Source organism: Notolepis coatsorum (genome assembly GCF_963971535.1).
Source record: "Notolepis coatsorum genome assembly, chromosome: 2".
Taxonomy (NCBI): domain Eukaryota; kingdom Metazoa; phylum Chordata; class Actinopteri; order Aulopiformes; family Paralepididae; genus Notolepis; species Notolepis coatsorum.
Window position 1 is genome coordinate 142,580,479 of NC_140166.1, and position 18,080 is coordinate 142,598,558.

Genomic DNA, 18,080 nt, shown 5'->3' on the forward strand with positions numbered 1-18,080 from the left:
AGGGTAATCTAAGATTAGCCGCAGAGCTAACGCTAGTTAACGTGAGCTAACGCTAGTTAATCAAGCTCAGTAGCTCACAGAGAGAGATAAACAGCTGACAGCGGATAGTACAGGACGGTACAAATACAATAAAAAGGCGGGTGGGGGCTGTTGTGTAAACCTTGTACTCTTTAGTTCACATATAATAAGAGACAGATTATTTGCTTGCTCCACCAGTGCACCACAACAACACACACCAACTCTCGTCACAACGCTTTACGGTATTTTCACAGCACTGTCGCAACATTACCGTAAAACGTGAACACCGTTGTGACCCACTCGCTCCACTAGTGAGGACGCCTGGTCTCGCCCTCTGCTGGCGCGTGTGTGCACTACACTCAAAACTCTGTTTCACTGTAATAGAAGCTGAAGCGCATCTGTGATTTTGACGGTGACGGGATTTCTAAATACCCTGGTATACCGTAATACCGTCATACCGCCCAAGCCTAATTGGGATCATTGTAATACGTCACATATCCTCTGTCTCTGTATCTCTGTCTCTGTCTGTGTGTGCGTCTCTGTATCTGTCTCTCTCTCTGTGTGTGTCTCTGTCTCTATGTGTGTCTGTGTGTCTGTCTCTGTGTCTCTGTCTGTGTGTGTCTCTCTCTCTGTCTCTCTGTCTCTCTCTGTCTCTCTGTCTGTCTCTCTCTCTGTCTCTCTCTGTCTCTCTCTCTCTGTCTCTCTCTGTGTCTGTCTCTCTCTGTCTATGTCTCTCTCTGTGTCTGTCTCTCTCTGTCTGTCTCTCTCTGTCTCTCTCTGTGTCTCTCTATCTTTGTGTCTCTCTGTCGCTGTCTCTCTATCTCTCTGTCTCTCTCTCGCTGTATCTCTCTGTATCTCTCGCTATATGTCATATGTCTCTATCTCTCTATATGTCTCTATATGTCTCTCTATCTCTATCTGTCCCTGTTTATCTCTATCTCTATTTCTATCTCTCTATCTCTATCTCTATCTGTCTCAGTCACCATCACACACCACACTGCAGCTGTACTGAACTGCTCTATTAACCCGGTGTTGTTGTTCATCTTGTTACTGGTCTGCATTACTGGGGTTTTAAAACAATAAAGCTACAATAATTCATTATTAGCAGATGTTAACTTTATCTCAATTACAAGCAATCTAGACAGAAAAAAAAGAGAATCCATTATGGTCAATAAATACATGAAATAAATCATGTTTATCTTGACAAATGTAAATGAGACAAAGTGGAGGCAGACCGTGAAGGCTGCATTTTCTCTCTCTCTCTCTCTCTCTCTCTCTCTCTCTCTCTCTCTCTCTCTCTTGCTCCCTTTCTCTCTCTCTCTCTTTCTCTCTCTGGCTCCCCTTCTCTCTCTCTGGCTCCCCCTCTCTCTCTCTTGCTCCCCCCCCTCTCTCACCCACAATACACTGTATAATAACAAACACAGACACCATCTACGACCGTTAATTATCCCAGCTCTACCAGCGCAACATATACAGAGATCATCCAGGATTACTGCGTCGTCCTCAGCGGCAGGGAGGATAAAAGGCCAGCTGTTTCCTGCTGGAGAGAGAGCAGGGAGGGACCGATTGGGAGGCCAGGATGCTTAGTGTGTAGTTTTTAAAGAATTTGTAAAGGATAGGCAAAAATAAGCATTTGCTTCAGCCTATTCATCAAAAGTACTCCTGAAAATCATCAAGAACAGAATAGAACCCATAATTGAACATCAGCTCTCGGATAGCCAAATGGGTTTTCGCAAAGGAAAAGGAACAAGAGATGCAATCTGCCAACTCAGAATCATTGGTGAAAAATCGATAGACCAACAGAAGAAGCTGTATATTTGCTTCATCGATTTCACGAAGGCCTTCGACAGAGTTGAACATAGAACATTGATGAGAACAATGGAAGAATTCAAAATACCAGTTTCTGACCGAAGAATAATTGCCAACTTATACTGGAGGCAGAAGGCTAATGTTAGAATAGGAAAGGAGAAATCAAGAGACTTCCCGGTGGAGAAGGGTGTAAGACAAGGATGCATCTTGTCCCCTGTACTCTTTAATATGTACAGTGAATCACTGATGAAAAAAGGTCTGAGAGGAGGGAAAGGAGTAAAACTTGGCGAAGAGAACATCACCAATATAAGATACGCGGATGACACTGCTATAGTCTGTAACTGTCAAGAAGATCTACAGGACATGATGAATAAGCTGAATGTCGAATGCAAAAACTATGGAATGTCACTAAACACAAAGAAAACTAAAGTAATGATCATTGAAAAAACACCAGGAACTGTTTGTAAAATACAGGTGGATGGAGAAAAACTTGAACAAGTGAAGGAGTACATGTACCTTGGAAGCTGGATCAGTGAAGGTGGAAGAGCTAACATGGACATTAAGAGAAGAACCGGAATTGCAAAGGGCGCATTCTGGAACCATAAAGAATTATTGAGAAGAAACATAAGTTGGAAAACGAAGACCAGGATTTTGGAAACGTATGTTATGTCAGTCTTTTCATACGGAGCAGAAGCATGGACGCTGAATGAAGAGGCAAAGAGGATGATAGACTCTTTTGAAATGTGGACACTGAGGAAGATGCTGAAGATAACATGGAAGGATAAGATCAAGAATGAGGAGGTACTGAGAAGAGCGGATATGCAAGGAGGACAGCTGCTGGAGAGGTTGAAAAAGAGAAAGATGGAGTTGTGCGGGCATGTTCTGAGAGGATCCAGCGGGGAGATGTTCAAGAAGGTGGTGATGGGGAAGGTGGATGGAAAGAGAGGAAGTGGAAGACCAAGAAGAGGCTGGGTAGACGATGTCTGTGATTGGAGTGGAGTGAGAGGCGGAGTCACGGAGTTGGAGAGAAGAAGTGGGGACAGAATGGGTTGGAGAGTGATAGGCAACCTTCGGAACGAAGAAGCCACCTAATGATGATGATTCCTTTTTTTCGGTCGTTGATTTTGGATTTTGTGTGTGAGCTTGCCTTGAATATGTACATTTGTGATTTTATTATTTTATTTTAATTTGTTTGTAAGTCCACACAGGTGTGTTTGATTTGTCTGTAAACAAGGCTGAAAAATAAACGTCATTCAATTATCAATTAAATGATCAAATAGAAGTACTTAACCCAATAATAAATGCAAAGTGATGCCACTTTGATCGATTTCACACAGTTATCGTTAATTAGCCTTAATAATTTGTGGAACCAAATAAAGTATTGAAATGTGTGTGTTCCAGGTGTCGGCATGGGGAGGTTATGTCTTCATCATCAACCTGATTCCCCTCCATGTGTTCGTCCTGCTACTGATGCAGCGCTACAGCAAGAGGCTCTACATAGGTGAGAGAACATTGATACAGGCATGAAGAACTCTCTCTCCTGTCTCTCTCCTGTCTCTTTTCTGTCTCTCTCTTTACTGTCTCTCTCTTCTGTCTATCATCTGTCTCTCTTCTGTGTATGTCTCTTTTCTGTCTCTCTTTCTTCTGTATCTCTCTCCTGTCTATCTTCTGTCTCTCTTTTCTGTATCTCACTTCTGTCTATCTTCTCTCTCTCTCTCTCCTTATCTCTCTCCTGTCGCTCTTCTGTTATCTCTCTTATGTATCTGTCTCTCTCATGTCTCTATTCTGTCTCTCTGTTCTATCTCTCTCTTCTGTATCTCTCTCTTCTGTCTCTATCTTCTGTATCTCCTGTCTCTCTTTTCTGTCTCTTCTGTCTATCTCTCTATTTTGTCTCTATCTTCTGTCTCTCTATGTTTCCATCCTGTCTCTCTCTCCCCTGTCTTTCTCTCCCCTGTCTTTCTCTCTTCTGTCTTTCTCTCGTGTATCATTCTCTTCTTTTCTCTCTCTCTCTCTCTCTCTCTCTCTCTCTCTCTCTCTCTCTCTCTCTCTCTCTCTCTCTCCTCTCTCTATCTCTATCTCTATCTCTATCTCTCTCTCTCTTGCTCTTCCTTTCCCCCCTCAGTTGCATTGTATCTTATTCTCTGTCATTTGTTTTGTGTGTGTGTGCGTGTGCGTGCATAATTGAGTGTTCGGATCTTTAAAATCCCTCAGAAAGGGGCTGACAGGCACCACACAATGGATGACTCAATGGTTAGTCATTAGAGTTTGTTTATTTTAAACAAACTAGTTGAAATGTTTTTCCACAATACAACTTCTTATAATTCCCACAGTTGACCATAGCTTGTATATAGCTTCTTTCTTTAGATAACCATAGCTTGTATATAGTTTATTTCTTTAGATAACCATAGCCTGACTGTCCATAGGTTATAATTTCCACAGCTTTACCATAGCTTGTAGTTATATTTCCACAGTTTACCATAGCTTTACCATAGGTCAAAAACCTGTGAAACAGAACAAAATGCATAGTAGCATACACATTAATTAAGCATAATATTAATAGTTATATTATATATATTAATATACTATCAATACTACTATTTAATATACATACACTATACATTTTATCAAACCTGCATGTCATGTCCCCTTTAACAGTGGGCGAAAGAGGGAGAACTACAATAACTGCATTTACCAGAATGCCTTGTGCGGATGAAAAAACAATCTGTTTTTTGCATGTTGACCAGAAGCAACTCACTGACAGTCGATAGTCCTAACAGTGTTTATTATTAAGAGTCAGATAGTCCTAACTGTGTTTATTATTAAGAGTCAGATAGTCCTAACAGTGTTTATTATTAAGAGTCAGATAGTCTTAACAGTGTTTATTATTAAGAGTCAGATAGTCCTAACAGTGTTTATTATTAAGAGTCAGATAGTCCTAACAGTGTTTATTATTAAGAGTCAGATAGTCCTAACAGTGTTTATTATTAAGAGTCAGATAGTCCTAACAGAATTTATTATTAAGAGTCAGATAGTCCTAACTGTGTTTATTATTAAGAGTCAGATAGTCCTAACAGAATTTATTATTAAGAGTCAGATAGTCCTAACAGTGTTTATTATTAAGAGTCAGATAGTCCTAACAGAATTTATTATTAAGAGTCAGATAGTCCTAACAGTGTTTATTATAAAGAGTCAGATAGTCCTAACAGTTCTCAAGTTCTCCAGCCGTTAGCTCTCCAGCTATTGGCAGCAGTCCGTGCCCACGGTTGTGGAGCCTGATGGCTACCGGCAGGAAGGACTGTGGTCGAACGTGCTCCTCATCTTGGCTAGCGCCTCATAGAGGGGTGTTCCATTATTGGCTCAATACACAATTGTTAAGGGGATGCAGACCAGAGAAAGACGTTTGTCTTGTTTACATCAGGGTCCTCCATTTTCAATTCATAGTGACATTTATGACATTACACAACATACATGACATCATGACATTTATGACATAGGGACATACATACATGGCATACTATCGTATATAGTACTGTTACATTTGTGACATATACGATATGCAAATATACAGTACTGTTACCCAGAACCCTAACGGATAACATATGATGGAGGAGACTGTACATTAGGAGGGGGTGGGTGGGTGGGAGAAAATATATACATACGGTGGGGTTAAAGGTTAGCATTAGGCATGTTGTGGTAAGGGGCTAAGAGTAAAGGAGCTGCACTGTAATCTATGTCTGTGTCTTCCTCCAGCCTACAGCACCTTCTACATCGTGGGCCTGGTCCTCTCCATGCAGATCCCGTTCGTGGGCTTCCAGCCAATCAGGACCAGCGAACACATGGCCGCAGCAGGTCAGTAGCCAATCACCTGGGGTTTGGTGAAGTCGGTGGAAAATAAATATTCAGGAAGTCTATAAAAAGCCAAATCAAAACGATGTTCTAGTTCACACTGGTATCCTTTTTTTTAATATATATATATATATATATATATATATATATATATATATATATATATATATATATATATATATATATATATATATATATATATATATATATCTTTTTAAGGGCTTTTTTATGGTGTCTTTTAGGCCTGTCCCCGACTAAGGATTTGTATAGTCGACTTTGATTGGCCGAAATTTGCAGACATTTTTTTATTTAAAAAATGTTTGGGGGGGGGGGGGGGGGCATTCCATTTTGGTTGTGAGGGGGTGCTTAATGTGTGAAGACGTCGTTTGAAGGCTTCTTGTCCTCTGCGAAAGCATGCAATTGGTACACTGATGGATATATCTTGATATTTATCTAGTGTGTGAAATCCTCTTTCAGTGCCTCTGGGCCCATTTTCTTAGTCAGCTATCTGTGTAGCTGGAGATAAAGAGCTACTCAGCTCTCTGTGTAGCTGGAGATAAAGACCTACTCAGCTCTCTGTGTGGCTGGAGATAAAGGTGAAGTTACCACCCCCCCCCCCCCACCCCCCACCCCCAGGGGAAGCGTGTGAGAAAGTTCTGCACAAATATCAATCTGTATAGTCAAAGTCATGCCTCCAAGTGGAGTTAACCATAAATAACAACTAGTGATGTTCAATATTGATTCTCACTTGTCACGGGCAGCGTCTCCATGACTAAATAACAATCTGTATAGGGATGGCCAGTGGGTGCGTCAAAGACACGCTAGTTAACCATAAACCGTGGGTGGAGAGGACCTTTAAGATAGATTAGGAAGATGTGCTCGCTACAAATCAGGGCCACTATGTGTTAAATATGAGTTAAGAGCAACACAGCATCATATAACATGTGTATGTGTTGTATCTGTGTGTCTGTCGATGCTGCGAGTCTAAAACAGTTTAGTTGTATTTGGTTTTAATGAGTTGCTAGTAGGGGTGTAACCAGTGTTCGAATTATGTGGGTGCCAATGGGGGCTCCCCCATAGATAGTCTGAGCCCCCATAGTCAACAATACCTGTGGGGGTCTCTCAAAAAATGTATACATATATATTTTTTATATATATATATTTTTTTTAATGTACGAATTAGTATTATTTACGTTACCTAAATAAATTGTTAATAGATAATATTTGTCTTTTCAGTTCACTGAGTAATTAATGTTGTGGAATAGGCTGCGTTTCACCTCCAAGCCGCTATGTGTCGCCCATGAGCGTGTCTAACGCTACTCTAACCCATTTGGTGAAGAAGAAGCAGCCAGCTTAACGTTATGTAAACACTCAATGTGTCCTGCAGCTGCGACTCAAGTAAAAAGTACACCACATGCCGCCGGAAAAAAATGCTTAACCCGCCACAAGGCTGGACAGCTTGGTCTTTATAAAAAGGCCAAAGACTAGTCAAAGACTTTGACTAATGCTGTTAGCGCAGCAGCTAGCAGCGCTACTGGTTGACAGTGCTAGTAGTGAGTGGACCTTTTCAGCTGGTTATTTGCCAAGGAGGTAAATGAGGTAAATGCTGCTGTTAAGTGCCATACAACTATTTATTTTCCATTCGATTTTTTTGTTAGTTTTTGATTTATAATATAAACAAATAAATGTTCATTCAAGTTCATAAATTTGGTCTAATTTTTCAAATTAAATTGTTGTATTATTTGATCAGATGCAAAATGCAAATAAGTACATATGGCATTATATATCAGAGGTGAGTAATAAAATTAACAAATTGATGGTTAAGAATGAGACTGAATAATGACATCACACAATAGTCTAATGATTAGACTGTTGTGTGATGTGATTGATTGATTGAAAACTGTAACATAGAGAAAGACTTTCGTCTTGTTTACATCAGGGTCCCCCATTTTCAATTAATAATGACATTTATGACATACACAACATACAGATATACAGATATATATCATGACATTAATGACATACATGATGACATACAGATATACAGTACTGTTACATTTGTGACATACTATATACAAATATACAGTACTGTTAAACAGAGATCCTAACAGAAAATGTATACATACGAGGGGGAGGAAACTGTACATTAGGAGGGGGGGTTTGGACATTTACAGGGGCCAGTTTCATTAGTATTAGACTCTGATCCTAATGAGATATTCCTCTAAATATCACTTCGAAAACAGCCACAATTTCAGGAAAAAAAAACCTGGGTGTAACGATGCGACCTCACAACGATTAATTTCGATTACGATTATTCAGGCAACGATTCAATGCATCATGAAATCTCTTCATTTGACCACGATTCGATTCGATAAATCTTCTATCAGTTAATTCCCCAAAAAAAAATTCATACACAAATGTGGCTGGGGGAACTGATTCACTCAGCATTAATGGAATATAGGTAAATAAAAACAATACACAAAAAAAAAAAATCATTTAGATTAATTTAGATTATAATCTATTCTAACATATTCAAATCGATGCATCGATTCTAACACATTAGAATCGATGCATTTCGATTAATCGATGCATCGTTACACCCCTAGTCGCTAGCAGCTTAACTCTCTCGTTATACTGTGTGTGTGTCCAGGTGTGTTTGCGTTGCTCCAAGCCTACGCCTTCCTGCAGTATCTGAAGGACAGACTGACCAGACAGGAGTTCCAGACGCTCTTCTTCCTGGGCGTCTCTCTGGCTGCGGGGGTGGTCTTCCTCACAGTCCTCTATCTGACGTACACAGGTAGGTCTGCATAGCTGGTATCTGACATTCGCTACAGCCCTACATGTACATGTATTATACAGGCCCACCTGCTGGGGGCGCTGGCTGACTTGTGAGCTCGCTTGTACCGTGATTATAGCCAACTCTGGACTCAGAGCTGCTAATGAGGCTGCTAGTTGAGATGCTAACAGAGACCTGTCTCCGCTAGCTGCAGCCGGCCTGCTAATGAGGCCTGCTAGTTGAGATGCTAACATAGACCTGTCTCACCTAGCTGCAGCCGGCCTGCTAATGAGGCCTGCTAGTTGAGATGCTAACAGACCTGTCTCACCTAGCTGCAGCCGGCCTGCTAATGAGGCCTGCTAGTTGAGATGCTAACAGAGACCTGTCTCACCTAGCTGCAGCCGGCCTGCTAATGAGGCCTGCTAGTTGAGATGCTAACAGAGACCTGTCTCACCTAGCTGCAGCCGGCCTGCTAATGAGGCCTGCTAGTTGAGATGCTAACAGACCTGTCTCACCTAGCTGCAGCCGGCCTGCTAATGAGGCCTGCTAGTTGAGATGCTAACAGAGACCTGTCTCACCTAGCTGCAGCCGGCCTGCTAATGAGGCCTGCTAGTTGAGATGCTAACAGAGACCTGTCTCACCTAGCTGCAGCCGGCCTGCTAATGAGGGGGCATGTTTGGTTTAAAACATTTCATTCAATGCATTTTGTGGTTCCCTGTTGTTATCCATTGTCAGGTGAGTCTCGGTGGTAAACAACGAGAAAATCTGCATCTAAAGCGATACTTTAGTGTTCTTGGTTTCTGTAGAGCTCATGGTGCTAAGTCAAGTCCCTTTGTGTGGTAAATCTAATCATGATACTTTGTGTGGTCAGAGTGCAGGCTGTTGCATAGCTTTGTCTGTCTCCTGCCCTGCGGTTTTCAAGTGCCCATTCTGAATAGTGCCTGCTATCGTCTCACAATTTACATGATGTAGATTTGTTTTGAACGGTCAATTGATTTCCCTTTAGCTCCAAACTGCTTTGTGTTCAAATGTAGATTATCACTCAGTCTGTGTTATGTCTGTGTTCAGATGCAAATCATTGGAGTTTCCGTCTTTTGTGATACAATTTGTGTTTACACCCCATTCTGCATCTTGACCCAGAGCCAGATCTCTTGATTGTCTGTAAACACAAACACATGTTAATTTCTCACTCCTTGTAATCTAAGGTTATAACGTCTAATCTACTGTTGCAGAATACGTTATATTTGATGCATGCTTCTCTATGGTACCTCGTATCAAAATGTGGGAGTTAAAACATACACTGTTTTAAAATAGAAATGATTTGTTGGATAGTTGTAATTCCCAGTAACTGATACTCATATGTGTCATGCATCATCAAGGTGAGGAGTTGATGATGTTGACCATGAGGCTACTAGTTGAGATGCTAACATAGACCTGTCTCACCTAGCTAATGAGGCTGCTAGTTGAGATGCTAACAGAGACCTGTCTCACCTAGCTGCAGCCGGCCTGCTAATGAGGCCTGCTAGTTGCGATGCTAACAGAGACCTGTCTCACCTAGCTGCAGCCGGCCTGCTAATGAGGCTGCTAGTTGAGATGCTAACAGAGACCTGTCTCACCTAGCTGCAGCCGGCCTGCTAATGAGGCCTGCTAGTTGAGATGCTAACAGAGACCTGTCTCACCTAGCTGCAGCCGGCCTGCTAATGAGGCCTGCTAGTTGAGATGCTAACAGAGACCTGTCTCACCTAGCTGCAGCCGGCCTGCTAATGAGGCTGCTAGTTGAGATGCTAACAGAGACCTGTCTCACCTAGCTGCAGCCGGCCTGCTAATGAGGCCTGCTAGTTGAGATGCTAACAGAGACCTGTCTCACCTAGCTGCAGCCGGCCTGCTAATGAGGCTGCTAGTTGAGATGCTAACAGAGACCTGTCTCACCTAGCTGCAGCCGGCCTGCTAATGAGGCCTGCTAGTTGAGATGCTAACAGAGACCTGTCTCACCTAGCTGCAGCCGGCCTGCTAATGAGGCTGCTAGTTGAGATGCTAACAGAGACCTGTCTCACCTAGCTGCAGCCGGCCTGCTAATGAGGCCTGCTAGTTGAGATGCTAACAGAGACCTGTCTCACCTAGCTGCAGCCGGCCTGCTAATGAGGCCTGCTAATGAGGCTACTAGTTGAGATGCTAACATAGACCTGTCTCACCTAGCTAATGAGGCTGCTAGTTGAGATGCTAACAGAGACCTGTCTCACCTAGCTGCAGCCGGCCTGCTAATGAGGCCTGCTAGTTGCGATGCTAACAGAGACCTGTCTCACCCTCCCGCCGCGAAGCAGCATCTATTAAACACGTTCAAACCGTTTCTCTGTAGCTGTCTGTGAACCAGCTCGTAGTCCTGATGACCAACCTTTCACACAGGCATCCATTTGAACATACCGTTAATTATTAGGGATGTCCGATATTATCGGCCGATATTGGCATTAAAAAGTGATATCGGAAATTATCTGTATCGGTTTTCAAAACAAAAAAAGATATATATATATATTTTTTTTTACATTTTTTTAACCTTTATTTACCCAGGGAAGTAAGAACAAATTCTGATTTTATTTATTGTCAAAAGTATGCATAATGTTGTGTTAATTCCACGACAAGAGATATGTAATGTTAATTACCTGAAATGATTCGGTTTTTGGGGGGGGGGGGAACCCTGCATATATCGGTATTGGTTGATATCGGTATCGGAAATTAAGAGTTGGACAATATCAGTATATCGGTATCGGTAAAAAAGCCAATATCGAACATCCCTATTAATTACGAAGCGGTAATGTGTAGAAATGTGAAGTATTTCATGGTGATAACTGTATTATAAATATGCACACACACACAGGCACGTGCACACATAGAGGCCAAGGGGTGCTTGAGCACCTGCCTTTTTGAGCCTCATCAAAAAAGTGCCCTTTTTAAAAAATAAAGAAATATAAGATTTTAATTTTTAATTTTTTTTTACCGTTACGCATATAGACTGCCCTTCCAACTGAAAAATCTCAGGATAGAATCAACATATTAGGTAAAGAGAGAGAGATGCCCCATATTCCATTGCAGTTTGCACGGCCTCCTCAGCGTGCAGCGTGGGTGATGATGATGATGATAGAAACCGCTGTAACTAGTAAGAGTAGGTAAGGGATATGTACAGATCTGATATAGATATAGTAACTAGTAAGAGTAGGTAAGGGATATGTACAGATATAGTAACTAGTAAGAGTAGGTAAGGGATATGTACAGATATAGATATAGTAACTAGTAAGAGTAGGTAAGGGATATGTACAGATATATATATATAGTAACTAGTAAGAGTAGGTAAGGGATATGTACAGATATAGATATAGTAACTAGTAAGAGTAGGTAAATGCTGGTTGAATGCTGGTATTACACTCATTGAGGGACACGAAGAAGTCAAGTCCGATGGGATTTGGGAATCTCAAATACAAATCGGGATTGGAATAAAAAATGCATTTATATTAAACAATACAGAATATACAGCACTTCTTGGGGTCTGTAGGGTAAGCACTTATTCCCTCCCCCCTGAACATTTATGGAGATGTATGGGCCTTTTAAGTCAGTGATAAAAGTGTCTTTCAAGGATAAGTGAGCTCCTGCACTGATTATTATAGTTCAATATTCAATATTTGATCACCAAAACCCCCCAAAAAGCATAAAAAGGGGGCCCCCGCCCGAAAAGGGCCCTTAAAAATTGCGCTTGCGCGCTACGCACGCTCGGTTAATATATACACACAAGTGTAGTGCCCTTTTCAGCCTTTGAGCACCTGCCCCTCTAAAGTCCTGTGCACGTCCCTGCACACACACACGCTTGACTTATCTGTGTTTGCCGTGCTCTTGGCGTGCTCTTGGCGTGCTGCTACTATAGTTGAGATGTGTTTCTGTGTTCTCATTAATCACCCTGAGGGCTGAGGGGACACGGGACGCGCAGCGATCATTACAGCCACTCGCCGCTCAGCTGACATTCACACACGTGTACACATGCACATTCACACACGTGTACACATGCACATTCACACACATGTACACATGCACATTCACACACGTGTACTGTACACACGCACATTCACACACGTGTACACACGCACATTCACACACGTGTACACATGCACATTCACACACGTGTACACATGCACATTCACACACGTGTACACACGCACATCACAAAGTGATTCTGTGATGGGAACACGCATGCAGGGCGTTCCAAACACATTACATGTTACCCTGGTGCGTGACGAGAGGGAGATTAATGTTCTTAACTCATTCAGCGCCAGCCATTATCCCCATCCCTGTAGTCAATGGGCCACGCTTTAAAAGATAGGCATTTTCACGGTGCGTCACGATGTTTGCAGAGGTATATTCTATATTATAGCTATGGAGACAATACTATGGCTCATTTGACAGTCACTATCTCTCGTCCAACATGTAAAAAAATAGTAAGTTTTTCATGTATACGTTTGCGTGTTATCCCGTGGTGAATATTGTATTGTTTCAGTTATGGAGCGCTATCTGCATTTTGCGAAAGTCGTTCGCGTTGCTCGCCTGGACACGATATTATTTCCAAATCAAATGTATATAATAGGTATTATGTTTCATCATGAAGGCATCAAAGGGGGGGGGTCGTTTTGTGATGCTCTGATCGTCGGCAACGGCATACGTTTTGAATACTACATACGTTGATTGTTGCGACCGATGTGAAATCATTGTAGGATCAAAGTCGGATTGATGTCATATAGTGCTTACCTTTGCTAGGAGTTATACCAAAATGAATATTCCAATTGTCTGATCGCGATTTCCAGTATTGATGTCCATCGGGTCCCTGACATGAAATGGCACAAAATATGCATCAAGTGTGCTGGACGCGTTCCAAGGTGCTCGAATGAAGCGTTTGACTTGCCATGAGAGTGTATAGAATATTAAAATAGAAAAAATTATGAAAACCCGAGCTCAACCGCTCAACCGCTGGCGATATAACTCGAGAAATGTCGGATATGGCGCAGAAAGTGTTAAGTCGTGTCTGTGAGTCTCTGTGTTTTTTAGGTGCCTTACATTCTAACAGGTGTTTGTGTTGTTGTTGTTGTTGTTGTTGTTGTTGTTGTTGTTGTTGTTGTTGTTCGTCTCCTCCAGGGTACATTCTAACAGGTGTTTGTGTTGTTGTTTGTCTCCTCCAGGGCACATCGCACCATGGAGCGGACGGTTCTACTCCCTCTGGGACACTGGGTGGGTCACTGTGAGGACGTGGCCAAGCCGTGGAAAAATACCCGGTGGTTGGTTTTTATTTTCTCGTTTCTTTTTCTTTCCCCAGTGGGGGAAAACTGGCAAAAACGTATTTAACAATTAAATAAGAACAAGAATACAAAACGATTAAACTTCTCCTACAGGGGCGCCAGGGTGGTGCACCACATAACGCACTTCAGTGCAACACTGCTGTCCCGGGTTCGACTCCCGGACCCGGCGACATTTGTCGAATGTCTCCTCCCCCATATCTTCTCCCATCCTCCCTCTCTGTCTATCCAATAAAGCAATAAAATGCCAAAAAAATATCTTAAAAAAATAAAAGAACTTCTCCTACAAACAAAATATCGCCCAACAATGAGGCTTTAGCACAACTGTGTCTCTCCTTCTCCCTCCACTTTCCCCGCCTGAGAGGATCTTCTATCCCAGGCTTTATCCTGGAAGCTCCTCTTACAATTAAACTATAGACATTATTTCACAGATTCTCTGAGGTCTGTGCTCTTCGGGAATTCTTACCCCTTCTTATACATAATATAAAAGTACAGGTTCATACCTTCAAAATAAGCCTTGTACAAATCAGGCAGATACTTTTCAATCTGTCTTATGAATCATGCTTATAATAACACAAGTCTATTTTCTTAGCTACAGAGGTAGGTTGAAAGAAATCAAATTTGATCTGAATATAAAAATATGAGGGAAAATAAATGGTGTAAACAATATAATTAACTCTGAATATAAAAATAGAAGGAAGTCCTGCGACTGTGTAGTGGATGGCGGCCTTCACCGTGGATGTAAACAATCAACACTGGAACATGTGTTCGCTCTCGCCGTAAGACAACATGGCCTCAGACTTGGTGCCAATAGTTGAATGTGTAAAAACCTTGGAGATCATTTTTCGGGCTAAGAGTAAACCTACCAGTTTGTATTCAATGTCTCTTTCAACCAAGAGAAGGAAAGTATAATTTAAGAGGGTTGTGTATTCTTAAAACATGTAAAAAGGTAAGAACTAATGTAAAAGCTAGATGTGTTTCAATTTTGGGAGTTAAATTGTGGAATAGCCTTAGTGACGGGTTGAAGTTGTGTACTTCTCAGCAGAGATTTAAAAAGGCCCTAAAGGGTAAAATAATTCAGGAGTACAGTTTTGAGTAAAACATCAAACATTTGTTTTTGTTTTCTTTTTAAAAAAAAATTATATCTTGCAGCATATTTTAAGTTTTTCTTTCTTATATTAAAGTATATTTAGTTTTTAATAATTGTAAAGGATAGGCAAAAATAAGCATGTGCTTCAGCCTATTCCTTTTTTCGGTCGTTGAGTTTGGATTTTGTGTGTGAGCTTACTTTGAATATGTATTGTGATTTCTTTTTGCTTATTTTTTTATTTAATTTTTTTTTAAGTCCACACAAGTGTGTTTTTGATTGATCTGTAAACAAAGACCGAAAATAAACTATTCATCATCATCATCATCAATGTCGGGGAACAGATGATGTGACCAGGATGAATAAACAATGCCCTCCTCCTCTCTTCTTCATCTCCTCCTCCTCCTCCTCTCTCCAGCTACGCTAAGATCCACATCCCCATCATAGCGTCGGTTTCTGAGCACCAGCCGACCACCTGGGTCTCCTTCTTCTTCGACCTCCACATCCTGGTCTGCACCTTCCCAGCAGGCCTCTGGTTCTGCATCAGGGACATCAATGACGAGCGCGTCTTCGGTAAGAGTCCCTGCTTCTGAAATGTATGTACAACGGTCGAAGAAGTACACAGTTCCTTCACTTAAGTAAAAGTAGAAATACCCAGATAAATGAGTAAAGTCATCCATTAAAATTCTACTTAAGTGGTCTCGACTCCCGGAGAGTCAGCATTGCCTTGGCTCAGGCTGATCGCTATACTAACTCGTTTGGCTGAGTTAGGGGGAGGGGAGCCGTGGGTGGGTCCTGGGCGTTGTGGACAGCGACCTCTACAGTTCGGTCGGGGCGCCTGCTCAGCGAAGGTAGGATCTGGTGAGAGGTAGTGCGGCCTCCCACACGTTACACTCTCCCAGTGAGAATCTGCGCGGCCAGGCTGGCTGCCGGCTGGCTGCACATGCGTCGGAGGAAAGCATGTGACAGTCTCCGGCCTCTTGGACCAACAGTAGGGGAAAGTGTGCAACAACCAGGAAGGGGGTTGGGAATTGGCATAACGACTAACAGTGGGATGGGAGAAAAATCGGAAAAAAAGAAAGAAGGAGGTGAAAAGATACCGGTGATAAAAAAAATCAACACATATTCTTGCATTGCTATTCCTAGCACTATTTGGGCAACTTTACACAATTCCTGTGAGTCTATATTTCGAATTAAGTACTCAAAACCATCATTTTTCAGCCTCAAGATTTCAGGCTGTTATGGCCTGGCTCCGCCCATAAGCACTTTGAGTGACAGTCAGTCCACACAGTCTGCGACTGGTAGACAGAGAGAGATAGAGAGAGAGAGAGGGGGGGGTGGGAGAGAGAGAGAGAGAGAGAGAGAGAGGGGGGGGTGGGTGGGAGAGAGAAAGAGAGGGGGGTGGGAGAGAGAAAAAAAGAAAGTGCCGCGCGGCAGGTCCCCCCCCCCCCCCCAGTGCTCCCAAATGGGGGGGGGGGGGGGGGGGGGGGGGGTCCTGCGCGTGGAGTGTTTGCACAGTGGTCTCTCTCTCTCCCTCTCTCTCCGTCTTTCCCTCTCTCTCTGTCCCTCCCTCTCCCTCTCTATCTCTCTCTCTCTCTCTCTCCCTCCAGAGTGCATGCAGAGGTGGGTTTCACTCTGCCGCAGTATGAGGAAGTGGTTTCCACTCGCTGTGTAGTCAGTCTAGGTAGATTGTGGGCGGGCATTAGCTACAACCACAGAGCCAATCACATCACTGTCCGCTACCCAGAGCCTGAGTGACGTCACGACATGGCTCAAATCAGGATCTAGGAACTGATCTACCTCCTGAGCCACTGTCACTAGCAATGCAGCTCCACTGAAAGTGCCTCTAGATCAGTGGTTGTCAGACATAACAACTAAATTGGGGGATGGGAGGAAAGAGAGAAAGAGTGTTGCTTTTCCAGGTGAGCCAGTTCCATTATCTCAGAGTGTGAACTAGGGCTGTACCGAATGCTTCGAAGCTTGGATCATAATGTTGACATTCAAATTCTAAAACAACATTCGAATTTTTTATTTTTAATACATTTTTCTTTTGAATTCTTTTAATTTTATATATATATTTTTTGTGTCTATTCATTCTGTTTAAACCAATGGGTTTTTTCTTCACAGTTGCAGATAAAGATTAGGCTACACTAATATTATAGTATTATACTATTATAGTATATGACTCGTCATAAAAATGTAAATAAAACATTTATCATAAATGATGTAGCCTATCTGCATCCGCTTGGCACTTTCGTACCAACCGTGCCCTTATTGGATTATTTATGTTGACGAAACTGACGAGTTATATTCATTAAAGAAAGTTGATTTAATTTTTTTTTTTTAAATGACTAATTTAATCAGATTATTCACTTTATTCAAATTGAGGATTTAGTTTGAGGATATAAATATATATATATATATATATATTTTTTTTTTAAGATTAATTTGGATTATATCATAAAATATGACTACAGACATTCAAAGCTTCGTTCGAATACTTCAATAGAAGCTTTGAGTGTTAAAAGATGACATCCGGTACAGCCCTAGCGTGAACTGAAGCCCACTCTGCCCCCATAACAGGATCTGCTGTTATAGCAGAGCTGGGTGAGGAGGAGACATTTTGCAGTAGGTTGATATTGCAATACTGATATTGGTCCCATGCCAGCCATGATAGCCGCCAGTCTGATGAGCCTGTGTGCTCTGCAACCCCACGTCTCTCTCTCTCTCTCTCTGGCATCATTAGAGGTTATACAGGAGCCCTGTGGAATGCAAACTGTGTATTAATATATTCTCTTGATGCCAGCCATAACGTCAGGCTAAAAACCTGTTTGTTGTTTTTGGAAAAGTTCCCAGCTACTGACGTGAGCAACACCACCAAGGGCCACTTGTATAACATTATCAGCAGTCCTTGTGACTGACTACAGTCTCCACCACACTTACAGTATAGCATATTTCATACATGTAGAGCCAGCAGGAGGTGCTGTTTACGGCTCTCGCTATCTATTCCATCTCCATCCTAGTTGTAGTAGTCAGACTCCCGCTGCGCGCATAATGACAGTATCTCTCTCTCGCTCTCTCTCTCTCTCTCTCTGTCTCTCTCTCTCTTGCTCTCTCTGTGTCTCTCTCTCTCTTGCTCTCTGTCTCTCTCGCTCTCTCTCTCTCCTCTCTAGACTCGCGCCACAAGTGTAATGACAATCTCTCGCTCGCTCGCTCT

At 42.2% G+C, this 18,080-nt stretch overlaps 1 protein-coding gene across 1 annotated transcript in view; it reads left to right on the top strand.

The window, feature by feature from the left end:
* LOC311223934 (dolichyl-diphosphooligosaccharide--protein glycosyltransferase subunit STT3B-like) overlaps positions 1-18,080 on the top strand; it is a 101,923-nt gene that overhangs the window by 61,408 nt on the left and 22,435 nt on the right. Inside the window, 5 exon segments of the mRNA XM_084308709.1 lie at positions 3,229-3,328; positions 5,578-5,676; positions 8,324-8,470; positions 13,663-13,711; positions 15,282-15,436. Of these exon segments, the coding sequence (XP_084164835.1) occupies positions 3,229-3,328; positions 5,578-5,676; positions 8,324-8,470; positions 13,663-13,711; positions 15,282-15,436 (550 nt within the window).